Source organism: Sebastes fasciatus, chromosome 24, assembly GCF_043250625.1.
Source record: "Sebastes fasciatus isolate fSebFas1 chromosome 24, fSebFas1.pri, whole genome shotgun sequence".
Taxonomy (NCBI): Eukaryota; Metazoa; Chordata; class Actinopteri; order Perciformes; family Sebastidae; genus Sebastes; species Sebastes fasciatus.
This window is the reverse complement of record NC_133818.1, coordinates 1,526,853-1,540,208: the sequence shown is the minus strand read 5'-3', so window position 1 is coordinate 1,540,208 and position 13,356 is coordinate 1,526,853. Positions and strand designations below refer to the sequence as shown.

The following is a 13,356-nucleotide window of genomic DNA, read 5'->3' as shown; positions in this document are numbered from 1 at the left end:
GTAGGCAGACAGAGAGGCGGCGTTACCTGGGTATGGTCGCCAGGTAGGTGACCAGTCGGCTGAGGTCTTCCTGTTTTATTCGATCGTGGTTGGTCCTGGCAGGGAAGGTCAGGATCGGTCCGCCGCGTTTGTCCCGTCCACCTGGAAAAAGCACAGTCCGTTAAACCGGGTCACATCAGGACCGACCTGGGTTAAAATGTGCAGGTGTGTGTTCTACCTGACACGAAGGCCACCTTCTCTCGGAGCGGCGTCAGGACGTCGACGGCCCGGACGCACTCGGCTTTACCAGAACCTGACGGGTTAGAACACACGGACACGTCCGTCAGCTGGTGGTCGTCTCTGTCTGTATATTCTAGTCAGTGCTTCCCAATCAGTCGACCAGGCCTATAAGCCGGCCCTGGACCCACGCTGTAAAAACACTTAAGTTAGCTGCAGTAGTAGTGTTTCAGTTAGCAACAGTAGTAGCACTTAACATAGCAGCAGTTAGCAGTAGTACTCTGGTTAGCAGTAGTAGTAGTGTTTCAGTTAGCAACAGTAGTACTTTAGTTAGCAGTAGTAGTAGTGTTTCAGTTAGCAACAGTAGTACTTTAGTTAGCAGTAGTAGTAGTGTTTCAGTTAGGAACAGTAGTACTTTAGTTAGCAGTAGTAGTAGTGTTTCAGTTAGGAACAGTAGTACTTTAGTTAGCAGTAGTAGTAGTGTTTCAGTTAGGAACAGTAGTACTTTAGTTAGCAGTAGTAGTAGTGGTGTTTCAGTTAGCAACAGTAGTAGAACTTAAGTTAGCAGCAGTACTTTTGTTAGTAGTATTAGTGGTGTTTCAGTTAGGAACAGTAGTACTTTAGTTAGCAGTAGTAGTAATGTTTCAGTTAGCAACAGTAGTACTTTAGTTAGCAGTAGTAGTAGTGTTTCAGTTAGGAACAGTAGTACTTTAGTTAGCAGTAGTAGTAGTGTTTCAGTTAGGAACAGTAGTACTTTAGTTAGCAGTAGTAGTAGTGGTGTTTCAGTTAGCAACAGTAGTAGAACTTAAGTTAGCAGCAGTACTTTTGTTAGTAGTATTAGTGGTGTTTCAGTTAACAGTCAGCGGTCTTTGTAGGTCAGTGAGCAACAGTAATGCTTCAGTTAGCAGTAGTAATACCTTATCAGCTGTAGCACTTAAGTTAGTAGCAGTACTACTTCAGTCAGCAGTACTACTTCAGTCAGCAGTAGTACTTCAGTCAGCAGTAGTACTTCAGTCAGCAGTAGTACTTCAGTCAGCAGCACTACTTCAATCAGCAGTAGTACTTCAATCAGCAGTAGTACTTCAGTGAGCAGTAGTACTTCAGTAGTACTTCAGTCAGCAAGTAGTACTTCAGTAGTACTTCAGTCAGCAGTAGTACTTCAGTAGTACTTAAGTCAGCAGTAGTACTTCAGTAGTACTTCAGTCAGCAGTAGTACTTCAGTCAGCAGTAGTACTTCAGTCAGCAGTAGTACTTCAGTAGTACTTCAGTCAGCAGTAGTACTTCAGTAGTACTTCAGTCAGCAGTAGTACTTCAGTGAGCAGTAGTACTTCAGTAGTACTTCAGTGAGCAGTAGTACTTCAGTAGTACTTCAGTGAGCAGTAGTACTTCAGTAGTACTTCAGTCAGCAGTAGTACTTCAGTCAGCAGTAGTACTTCAGTAGTACTTCAGTAGTACTTCAGTAGTACTTCAGTGAGCAGTAGTACTTCAGTAGTACTTCAGTCAGCAGTAGTACTTCAGTCAGCAGTAGTACTTCAGTAGTACTTCAGTCAGCAGTAGTACTTCAGTGAGCAGTAGTACTTCAGTGAGCAGTAGTACTTCAGTAGTACTTCAGTCAGCAGTAGTACTTCAGTCAGCAGTAGTACTTCAGTGAGCAGTAGTACTTCAGTAGTACTTCAGTCAGCAGTAGTACTTCAGTGAGCAGTAGTACTTCAGTAGTACTTCAGTCAGCAGTAGTACTTCAGTAGTACTTCAGTGAGCAGTAGTACTTCAGTAGTACTTCAGTCAGCAGTAGTACTTCAGTGAGCAGTAGTACTTCAGTAGTACTTCAGTCAGCAGTAGTACTTCAGTGAGCAGTAGTACTTCAGTAGTACTTCAGTCAGCAGTAGTACTTGTGTTGACATCACTCATCACTTCTTCTCAAAGACGTCTTCACGCCTTATTTTCAGTTTAAATGTGATATTCAAAGTGAGACACTACTTCCTCCCGTCCACCACATCCAGCCAATCAGGCGTCAGCAGAGCCGCTGATAGACGTCTCAATTAAAGAGCTCAGTGTGTGTGTGTGTGTGTGTGTGTGTGTGTGTGTGTGTGTGTGCGTGTGTGTGTGTGTGTGTGCACGAGCATCAGATCATCCTGCACGGCGGGAGGAAGCTAATCCAGCACTCACACACTCTGAGGGGCTTTAACCGAACCGCATCCCGTTAGCAGCTCGGCGATGAGAACCCCTCAGAGAGAGGACCTAAAAACAGGAAGGACACGCCGTTATGTAACCTTCACTACCTCCTTAACGGCGTCCTCCTTCTCCTTCACTAGTGTCCTCGAATCCTCCCTCCAGACCCCATCCGTCTCCTCAAAGACCAGACTGACGGTTCAGACCCAGATTGAGGGTTTAATCTGGACTAATTGTGTCTCTGGAGACGCTGACGGTGGACACTCTATTTAACATCAAGCTATAAACACATAAACAGGTCAAGAAATAAGAAAACGTCCCTCAGACAGGGACAGGAACCTGCTGGGCAGCGTGACCTTTACGGTAAAAGCCCTCCCAGTCCTTCACAGTAAATGTCCTCCAGCCTCTTCAAAGTAAAATCCAACCAGCTGCTTCACAATAAAAGTCAACATGCTGCTTCACAATAAAAGCCAACTTGCTGCTTCACAATAAAAGCCAATTTGCTGCTTCACAATAAAAGCCAATTTGCTGCTTCACAATAAAAGCCAATTTGCTGCTTCACAATAAAAGCCAATTTGCTGCTTCACAATAAAAGCCAACTTGCTGCTTCACAATAAAAGTCAACATGCTGCTTCACAATAAAAGCTTACTTGCTGCTTCACAATAAAAGCCAATTTGCTGCTTCACAATAAAAGCCAACTTGCTGCTTCACAATAAAAGCCAACTTGCTGCTTCACAATAAAAGCTTACTTGCTGCTTCACAATAAAAGCCAATTTGCTGCTTCACAATAAAAGCCAACTTGCTGCTTCACAATAAAAGCCAACTTGCTGCTTCACAATAAAAGCCAATTTGCTGCTTCACAATAAAAGCCAACTTGCTGCTTCACAATAAAAGCTTACTTGCTGCTTCACAATAAAAGCCCTCAGCTGCTTCAATCTAAAACCCAACCTGTGTTTCAAAGTAAAAGCCAACTTGCTCCTTCACAATAAAAGGCAAGTTGCTGCTTCACAATAAACCCCAAACTTGCTGCTTCAAAATAAAAGCCAACTTGCTGCTCCACAATAAAAACCAACTTGCTGCTTCACAGTTAAAGCCCCACTGCGTCTTTACAGTAAAATCCCTGCCAGTCCTTCACAATAAAAGCCCCCAGCTGCTTCACTCTAAAATCCAACCTGTGTTTCAAAGTAAAAGCCAACTTGCTGCTTCACAATAAAAGCCAACTTGCTGCTTCACAATAAAAGCCCCCAGCTGCTTCACTTTAAAACCCAACCTGTGTTTCAAAGTAAAAGCCAACTTGCTTCTTTACGGTAAAATCCCTCCCAGTCCTTCAAAGTAAAAGCTAACTTGCTATTTCACTCTAAAACCCAACATGCTGTTTCACAATAAAAGCCCCCTGAGCTGCTTCACCTGGTGTTAATAGAGAGCAGAAGCTAAAAGTCACTGATGAGCTGGTGGTGGTAAACAGCGTTACAGGAGCCTGACTGATCCTCGATCAGCTGACTGATCCTCGATCAGCTGACTGATCCCGGACCAGCTGTCAGTCAAAGTGACCGTCACGGAGACGTAGACGGGGTTTCCTTTGTGATAACGCCGCCTCACACACCAACACACACTGAGTCAGTGTTGAGGCCTAAAATAGCTGCAGATGAAAAGCCTTCAGAGGAACTGGCTGTCAGTCTGTCAGGACTCATCACAGCGATTACGCAACCAACGCTAATGAAGACGTTCCACCGCAGCGTCCTCCGAGCTCCGAGTCTCCGACGTGTCTCTGAGAGACGAGGACATCGTTAATATTTAAGGACCTTATAGGACCATATATGTTCTTTACTTTTATACTTGAAAACAAACATATCTAGAACTAGGACTGGGTTTACTCTGGTCACATTATATTGTTGCCAAAGACCTGACCTGCTGTTTTTTCACAGTAAAAGACCTCCAGCTGCTTCACAATAAAAGCCAAACAGCTGCTTCACAGTAAAGCCAGACCTGCTCTTTCACAATAAAAGCCAATCACCTGCTTCCCAGAGAAACCCAACCTGCTGTTTTTCACAGTAAAACCCTCCAGCTGCTTCACAGTAAAACCCAACCTGTTGTTTCACAATAAAAGTCCTCCTGCTCTTTCATAGTAAAACCCAATCTGCAGTTTTTTCACAGTAAAACTCAACCTGCTGTTTCACAGTAAAAGTCCTGTAGCAGCTTCACAGTAAAACCCGACTTGCTGTTTCAGAGTAAAAGTCCTGCAGCTACTTCACAGTAAAGCCAACCTGCTTTTTCACAATAAAAGCCCCCCAGCTGCTTCACAGTAAAATCTCTCCGACTCCTTCACAGTAAAAGCCCCCAAGCTCCTTCACAGTAAAAGTCCTCCAGCTGCTTCACAGTAAAATCTCTCCGACTCCTTCACAGTAAAAGCCCCCAAGCTCCTTCACAGTAAAAGCCCTCCAGCTCCTTCACAGTAAAAGCCCTCCAGCTGCTTCACAGTAAAATTTTACCAAATGCTTCACAGAAAAACACAACCTGCTGTTTCACAGTAAAAGCCCTGCAGTTCCTTCACAATAAAAGCCCTCTAACCTCCCAATCCGTAATCAGTAAATGTCCCTCAGCTGCTTCACAGTTTCACACATGCTGAATTACTTAGTTGAGTTGTATGTTTCTCTACATATAAGTCCGTTTTTCCTCTGAGTAGACGCCACAAGTCTTCACATCGTCGTCTTGTCGTAGATGTTTTCGCTGTGACAAGCAGAATGTTTGTCAGGTTGTCGGGTCAGGTCTTTTAAAGCCCCTCAGTGTTCCTTTAGTGCATCGCAGCACATATTTCAGTGTCTCTTCATGTGTGGTTGCAGGAAAGCTTTAGTTTAGTGCCACAAAGCCTCCAACATGGCTGGTGATCTGAGCTGTTTAGACAATATTTAGCTTTTAATCCAGGTAGCTGTTAGCCACGCTAGCGATGTAGCTCTAGGGTGGATTTCCATTCAGTTTGTTTTTAGGTAGGATTTATGAAGCATCGTGTCAAACTTCTGTCCATAACAACCAGTCCCACTGGGTTCGGTTAGTTTCACCAGTTTAACCAGTAACCTCCCATGAGTCATCGGTGCTGTTGCCATGGTTACCTGGGGGTTAAGGTCGAGAGCCAGATGTCTTCAACAAAAGCAAAAGTAAAAGTACAAATGTGTCCCAACACCTGCAGCTGCTTCATAGTTAAACCTAACCTGCTGTTATTTCACAGTAAAACCCAACCTGCTCTCCTTTCACAGTAAAACCCAACCTGCTGTTTCACAATAAAAGTCCTCCAGCAGCTTCACAGTAAAACCAAACAGCTGCTTCACAGTAAACTCAAGCCTGTGGTTTCAAAGTAAAAGCCCCCACAGCTGCTTAATAGTAACATCCCTCTAGCTACTTCTCAGTGAAACCCCGAGCTTCTTAACAGTAAAAGTCCTCCTAATCTTTCATAGTAAAAGCCCTGTTGATACTTCGCAGGAAAATCTCTCCAACTCCTTCACAGTAAAACCCAACCTGCTGTTTCAAAGTAAAAGTCCTCCAGCTGCTTCACAGTAAAACCCAACCTGCTTTTTTTCCACAATAAAAGTCCTCCAGATGCTTTATAGTAAAATCTCTGTAACTACTTGTGTATTAATACTCCTAATACTCCTAATAGTACTGCTGGTACTGCTGGTACTACTGGTACTACTGGTACTGCTGGTACTACTGGTACTGCTGGTACTACTGGTACTGCTGGTACTGCTGGTACTCCTGGTACTACTGGTACTGCTGGTACTACTGGTACTGCTGGTACTGCTGGTACTCCTGGTACTACTGGTACTGCTGGTACTACTGGTACTGCTGGTACTGCTGGTACTGCTGGTACTGCTGGTACTGCTGGTACTACTGGTACTGCTGGTACTACTGGTACTGCTGGTACTACTGGTACTGCTGGTACTGCTGGTACTACTGGTACTGCTGGTACTACTGGTACTGCTGGTACTACTGGTACTGCTGGTACTGCTGGTACTGCTGGTACTACTGGTACTGCTGGTACTGCTGGTACTGCTGGTACTGCTGGTACTACTGGTACTGCTGGTACTACTGGTACTGCTGGTACTACTGGTACTGCTGGTACTGCTGGTACTACTGGTACTGCTGGTACTACTGGTACTGCTGGTACTACTGGTACTGCTGGTACTGCTGGTACTGCTGGTACTACTGGTACTGCTGGTACTACTGGTACTGCTGGTACTGCTGGTATTGTAGTGAATGGAACATGAAACAGCTCATATAGATGTTACCTATCAGCTGCTATTCCTTTACATTACATCACACACACACTAATAACCAGGCACAGGCCTATACCCACAATCCTCCTCGGTAGGACCCTCCATCCACATACACCCCCCCCCCCCAATACACACACACACACACACACACTCCTCGCACGCGCACGCACACACCCCAGTGGACAGAGGGATGCTGACACACACACACACACACACACACACACACACACACTGTGTGAGTCAATGGGCGGATGTGGAGGCATCATGGCGACAGCAGCTCCTACTACACACACGCACGCGCATTCGTGCACACGCACGCGCACCCACACACACCCTACCTGCCGTCGCCAGGCCGTCCGGGCCCGCTTCACCTCCTCCATCCACCGAATTCATCCTCTCCATCCTCCTCCTCCTCCTCCTCCTCTTCCTCCTCCTCCTCCTCCTCTTCCTCTTCCTCTCTCCTCCGTTCTGTACCGTGGGCCGCTCCGCTCCGGTCCCTACCCGTCCATCCCTGCAGGTTTACATCAGATGGGGTCGGAACCGTTAGTGGTGCATCCTCCTCCTCTTCCTCTCTCCTCCTCCTCCTCCTCCTCCTGTGTGTGTGTGTGTGTGTGTGTGTGTCTCTCCTCCCGCCCGGTCCCGGTCCAGGCAGCGGACGGTCGGTCTCTCGGTGCGTCTCAGCACGCAGGCGCACCGGAGAGAGAGAGGGAGAGAGAGAGAGAGAGAGAGAGCTGCAGCAGCTGCTGCACCGGTTAACACACACTCACACACACACACACACACACAACCCGCCTCTCTCCGTTACTACTAACGGTCCCGTTATCACTTATTCTAGTCTACTGTCATTATATTATTCTTTCTCATTTATTATATTAAACCATATTACTTTATTTTATATTATATCATTTTTACTGTTATAATATTTTATATTATATTATTTTACATTATATTATTTTATATTATTTAATAATATTTTACATTATATTATTTTATATTATATATTTTTATATTATATTATTTTCGCTGTTATATTATTTTATGTTATCTTATATCATTTTTCTGTTAATATTTTATATTATATCATTTTATATTATATTATTTGTACTGTTATATTATTTTATATTATATTATTTTATATTATATTATTTTTACTGTTACAATATTTTATATTATAATATTTTACATTATATTATTTTATATTATATTATTTTTACTGTTATATTATTTTTTCTGTTATATTATTTTTACTGTTATATTATTTTATATTATATTATTTTTATTGTTTTATTTTTTATTATATAATTTTTCTGTTATATTTTATATCATATTATTTTATATTATATTATTTTTACTGTTATATTATTTTATATTATATATTTTTCTTCTGTTTTATTATTTTATTTTATATAATTTTTTTGTTATATTATTTTATATTAAATTCTTTTTACTGTTATATTATTTTATTTTATATTATGTTTTTCTGTTTTATTATTTTATAATATATTATTTTTGCTGTAATATATTTTTTATTTTATATTATATAATCTTTTTGTTATATCTTTTTATTTTATATTGTATAATTTTATATGTCATATTTTAATTTATATCATTATTTTTCGGTTTCATGTTTCACGTTATATTTTATTTTTTTCTGTTATATTGTTTTATTTTACTTTATATTTTTTCTGTTACTACTTTATAATTTATTATATTTTTTTATTTTTTATGATTTTATTATATATAATTTTATAAATAATTTTATTATATTATATAATTAGATTATATGATGTTATTTTATATTATATTATAGTCATAAATGTATATATCATATAGTGTTTTATTCCAAATAAAACAGATCTTTAATACCTGACACACTGACACAATAACAAAGGCCAACAAAGAGGATGATAATAATATTTATAAATGTATCAAAATAAACTAATAAGAAAAAGAAGAATACCACAATAAAATAAAAATGATCTTATAATAACAAGATTAGAACCTGATTTATGTAGCACATTCCATTCAAAACATTATCCTTCAGAAAATTATATATATTTAAACAGATACAAAAATGTTTAATTTATTAGAGATTAAATATAGTAAAAGTTTAAGTAAGAAAAATAATGAGCTATAAGTTTTATTTTATTCTACGAATCGTCATTAATAATAAAATACTGAACACATATATTAATAACTGTAATATTTTATTAATTAAATATTTTAAGACAGCAGTGAAAAGCTGCAGAGCTGAATGAATAAATGAATGAATGAATGAATGAACGGACAGCGCCACCCAGAGGCTTAATGAACACACGGCGTCCTGTACACAGGAACAACACTGGAACACAGGATTTGAATTATTTAATAATATTATCATTTCACCATTTATGTTATGGGAGTTAATTTAATTATTTTGAATCATTTTCATATTATTAATTTGTAAATATGCTAGATATGCTTGTATTGGTACAATACTGGATATTTGTTAGTATGCATAGTATTTTCTTTTATTTTTTATAAAATACTGAAAACAAGGCAGATTGTTTGTTTTGAAAAAAAAGCTATTTTGAATTGAAAATGTATTTATTTATTTCGTTATTAATGAATGAATGAATGAATGAATTTATTTATTCATTTATGTATGAATTAATTTATTCATTCATTTACGTATTAATTAATCAATTAATGTATTGATTAATTCATTCATTTATGTATTAATTCATTCATTAATTTATGTATTCATTAATTTATGTATTTATTAATTTATGTATTCATTCATTCATTTATTTATTTATGTATTAATTTATTCATTCATTAATTTACGTATTAATTAATTCATGTATTAATTAATTCATTCATTTATGTATTAATTAATTCATTCATTTATGTATTAATTCATTCATTCATTTATGTATTCATTAATTAATGAATATGTATTAATTAATGAATTAATGTATTTATTAATTTATGTATGAATTAATTAATTAATGTATTCATTAATGTATTTATTTATTCATTTATGTATTCATTCATTCATTTATGTATGAATTTATTTATTTATTTATTTACTTATTTACTTACTTACTTTATATCATTAATTTATTTAATTAATGTATTTCATTATTTATTTCTCCATTGATCCGCTCCACTTTGGTGCAGAGGGGGGGTTTGCGTGCTGGCAGCGTGATGACGTCATGTTACCGTAGAAACGAGAGCAGCGTCTGCATGCTAACAGTTAGCAGCTAGCAGCTAACAGCTAGCAGCTAGCAGCTGATATTCTGTGACTCCTAGAGGGAACAAGAATCCACCAAATACTGACAGGTGAGGTGTAACACACACACGCACCTTTACACACCTTTACACACACAGATACATGGTTTGAACACAGAAAGGGAGCTTAATGGAATAGTGTTGCTTAAATCGTGTGTTTTTTGAATGGAGTCTGGTGTGTGTGATTTTCACAGAGGAGCTACTTATGGATTAGTGTTGTTTATATTGTGTAGTTTCTTTACTAAGTCTGGTGTGTGGTGTTCACAGAGGAGCTACGTATGGAGTAATGTTGCTTAAATCGTGTGATTTTTGAATGGAGTCTGGTGTGTGTGGTGTTCACAGAGGAGCTACGTATGGAGTAATGTTGCTTAAATCGTGTGTTTTTTGAATGGAGTCTGGTGTGTTTGATTTTCACCGAGGGAATTCTTATGGATTAAGTTCCACCAAGTCCTGAGCAGAGGTCCAATCAGACAGATTAACTGAAAACACCTGTGTGGGAGTTCAGAGGCTTTCTAGTACCACAAGTAAAAGAAGTCATTCTGCAGAATAATGTGTGTGTTGTATATTATTGTTTTTATAGTAATGAGGCATTAATCTCTTTAAAGGATGGAGCTGGAGCTGGAGGAGGAGGAAGCTGTGGTGGAGGAGCTGAAGAGGCAGCTGGAGGAGGAAGACCTGAACCTGGAGCAGAGAGTCAGCCTGCTGAACAACGGGTTAAACAGTGAGACCTGTCTGCATCTGTCTACACCTGTCTACGTCTGTCTGCATCTGTCTACACCTGTCTGCGTCTGTCTACACCTGTCTACGTCTGTCTACACCTGTCTACGTCTGTCTGCATCTGTCTACACCTGTCTGCATCTGTCTACACCTGTCTGCATCTGTCTACACCTGTCTACGTCTGTCTACACCTGTCTACGTCTGTCTGCATCTGTCTACACCTGTCTGCGTCTGTCTACACCTGTCTACGTCTGTCTACACCTGTCTACGTCTGTCTACACCTGTCTACGTCTGTCTACACCTGTCTACGTCTGTCTACACCTGTCTACGTCTGTCTGCATCTGTCTACGTCTGTCTGCATCTGTCTACACCTGTCTGCATCTGTCTACGTCTGTCTGCATCTGTCTACACCTGTCTGCATCTGTCTACACCTGTCTGCACCTGTCTGCACCCGTCTACACCCGTCTACACCTGTCTCCACCTGTCTGCACCTGTCTCCACCTGTGTACACCTGTCTGCACCCGTCTGCACCTGACTACACCTGTCTCCACCTGTCTGCATCTGTCTACATCTGTCTACATCTGTCTGCACCTGTCTGCATCTGTCTGCATCTCCCTGCACCTGTCTGCATCTGTCTACACCTGTCTCCACCTGTCTGCATCTGTCTACATCTGTCTACATCTGTCTGCACCTGTCTGCATCTGTCTGCATCTCCCTGCACCTGTCTGCATCTGTCTACACCTGTCTGCATCTGTCTACATCTGTCTGCACCTGTCTACACCTGTCTGCATCTCTCTGCACCTGTCTGCATCTGTCTACACCTGTCTACACCTCTCTGCACCTGTCTGCATCTGTCTACACCTGTCTACACCTCTCTGCACCTGTCTGCATCTGTCTACACCTGTCTACATGTGTCCTTTAGTGCTGCAGATAACATGTTTTATTGTATGTAATGGATGTAATAGATGTGTTAATGTGTCCTTGTGTCCGTCCGTCAGAGGTTCTGAACATGGCGGCGCTGCAGACGGACAGCAGCGTGTTGACTGCGGTCAAGTCTCGGTTGTATCTGAGCGGCGTCCTCAATCACTGCGTCCGCCTCCTCTCTCTGGATCCCAGAAGGCTGCGGGGCAACTGGGGCGCCGCCGCCACTCTCGCCCAGCTCACCAGGTACGTCTCACTGGAACTCTCTCACTAATTCACTCTGTGTTTAAATTTGACTTTTTATTTTTTTTTGTATTTAAAAATTGTCACAAACTTAATTTATTTTTAATTTTTTAATTTTCTTTTAATAAAAAAAATGTGTTTTTATATTTAAATATCTCCAGAATTTTAATTCATTCATTTTTAATATTTTTTTATTTGTATCTTTTTTTAATTTAAAATTATAATATTTTAAATCATCTTAGTTTTTTTAAAAATATAAGAAAAATAAAATGTTCTTTCTTTATTTATAGTGTCTTCACGTATTTAAAATGTGTTATTTACTTTATTTTTAATATTCTTTTAATAAATAAAAGATGGTTTTGTATTTAAAAATCTCCAGTATTTTATTTCATTTTCATTTTTTAAAAATATTTTTATTATTTCTACTCTTTTTAGTTAGTCATATTTTAACTTTACAGTAATCTAAATCATTTTAGATTTTGGATGAAAATATTTAATAAAAATGGAAAATGCTTTATTTATTAAACTGTTTTGATTTATTTCAGATATAAAAAAATATCTATTAATAATAATGTTTTAGTGTTTTGAATTTGTCATATTTTTTAATAAAGGTTTACATTTTTGAAAATATTTTTCAGCATTTTAAATGAAAAGTATTTTAAACTATTTACATTTCTTTAAATCTATGATCAATTTAAAAAATATTAATTGTATTTTTTTCATTTTATTTTTTTTAATATTTAATGAAAATGAATGGAAATATTTTTTTATTAACAGTGTTTTGATTCATTTCAGATATATTAAATTTAAATGTGTTTTAGGGTTTTGAATTTGTCATATTTTTTTATCAAAGGTTTACATTTTTGAAAATATTTTTCAGTATTTTAAATGAACAGTATTTTATTTAAATTTTAATATAATATATTTTTAATAATATATTAATTATATATTTGAAAATGCATTTGTATTTTCAAATGTCTCTTTTGATATTCTAGAAATTAAAAAAATATATTTTTAATATGTTAAATTATTCTATTTTTTAAAAGCTTATTAAAGCTATTTTATTATTCAGTCTTTCAATTAATTACTGTAATTTTTTTTAGGATATTTAAGATGTTTTATATTTTAAATTAAATAAACACAAATAAATAAATCTAACAGCTCTTTCTGGCTAGAATTCACACTTTTTCAGTTGAGGTTTTGCATGTGTCTGAAGACATTCACACCTGTCTGTCTGTCTGTCTGTCTGTCTGTCTGTCTGTCTGTGTGTCTGTCTGTCTGTCTGTCTGTCTGTGTGTGTGTGTGTCTGTGTGTCTGTCTGTGTGTGTGTCTGTGTGTGTGTCTGTCTGTGTGTCTGTGTCTGTCTGTCTGTCTGTGTGTCCAGTTCCTGCTGTGTGGGGGTTGAACCTGGTAAAGACTCGCCGGCCTTTCATAAGCTGTTCCTGCCGTCAGTCGTGGACGGCCTCCTGTCATTGGCCAGTCAGCTGATGAGACGGTCCGAGGTGAGACGCTGCATCAACCAAACCTCTAGTTGATAATGATGAATTG

The 13,356-nt window shown here is 38.6% G+C and overlaps 2 protein-coding genes across 4 annotated transcripts in view; one reads left to right on the top strand and one right to left on the bottom strand.

Moving 5' to 3' along the window:
* LOC141762767 (kalirin-like) overlaps positions 1–7,346 on the bottom strand; it is a 45,812-nt gene extending 38,466 nt beyond the window's left edge. Inside the window, exons 1-3 of one of the 2 annotated variants that reach the window (XM_074626821.1) lie at positions 6,993–7,346; positions 218–292; positions 27–141 (exon numbers count right to left, since the gene is read on the bottom strand). In XM_074626821.1, coding sequence (XP_074482922.1) covers positions 27–141; positions 218–292; positions 6,993–7,056 — 254 coding nt within the window. In that variant the 5' untranslated portion in view covers positions 7,057–7,346. The remainder of the gene's footprint in view (positions 1–26; positions 142–217; positions 293–6,992) is intronic. The other variant, XM_074626820.1, reaches the window with a different exon arrangement.
* A 2,496-nt stretch (positions 7,347–9,842) lies between these two features.
* Positions 9,843–13,356, top strand: part of iqcb1 (IQ motif containing B1) — an 8,098-nt gene continuing 4,584 nt past the window's right edge. The window contains exons 1-4 of one of the 2 annotated variants that reach the window (XM_074627252.1): positions 9,843–9,985; positions 10,555–10,648; positions 11,643–11,811; positions 13,193–13,310. In XM_074627252.1, coding sequence (XP_074483353.1) covers positions 11,654–11,811; positions 13,193–13,310 — 276 coding nt within the window. In that variant the 5' untranslated portion in view covers positions 9,843–9,985; positions 10,555–10,648; positions 11,643–11,653. Of the gene's footprint in view, positions 9,986–10,532; positions 10,649–11,642; positions 11,812–13,192; positions 13,311–13,356 lie in introns of those variants that run through there. The other variant, XM_074627251.1, reaches the window with a different exon arrangement.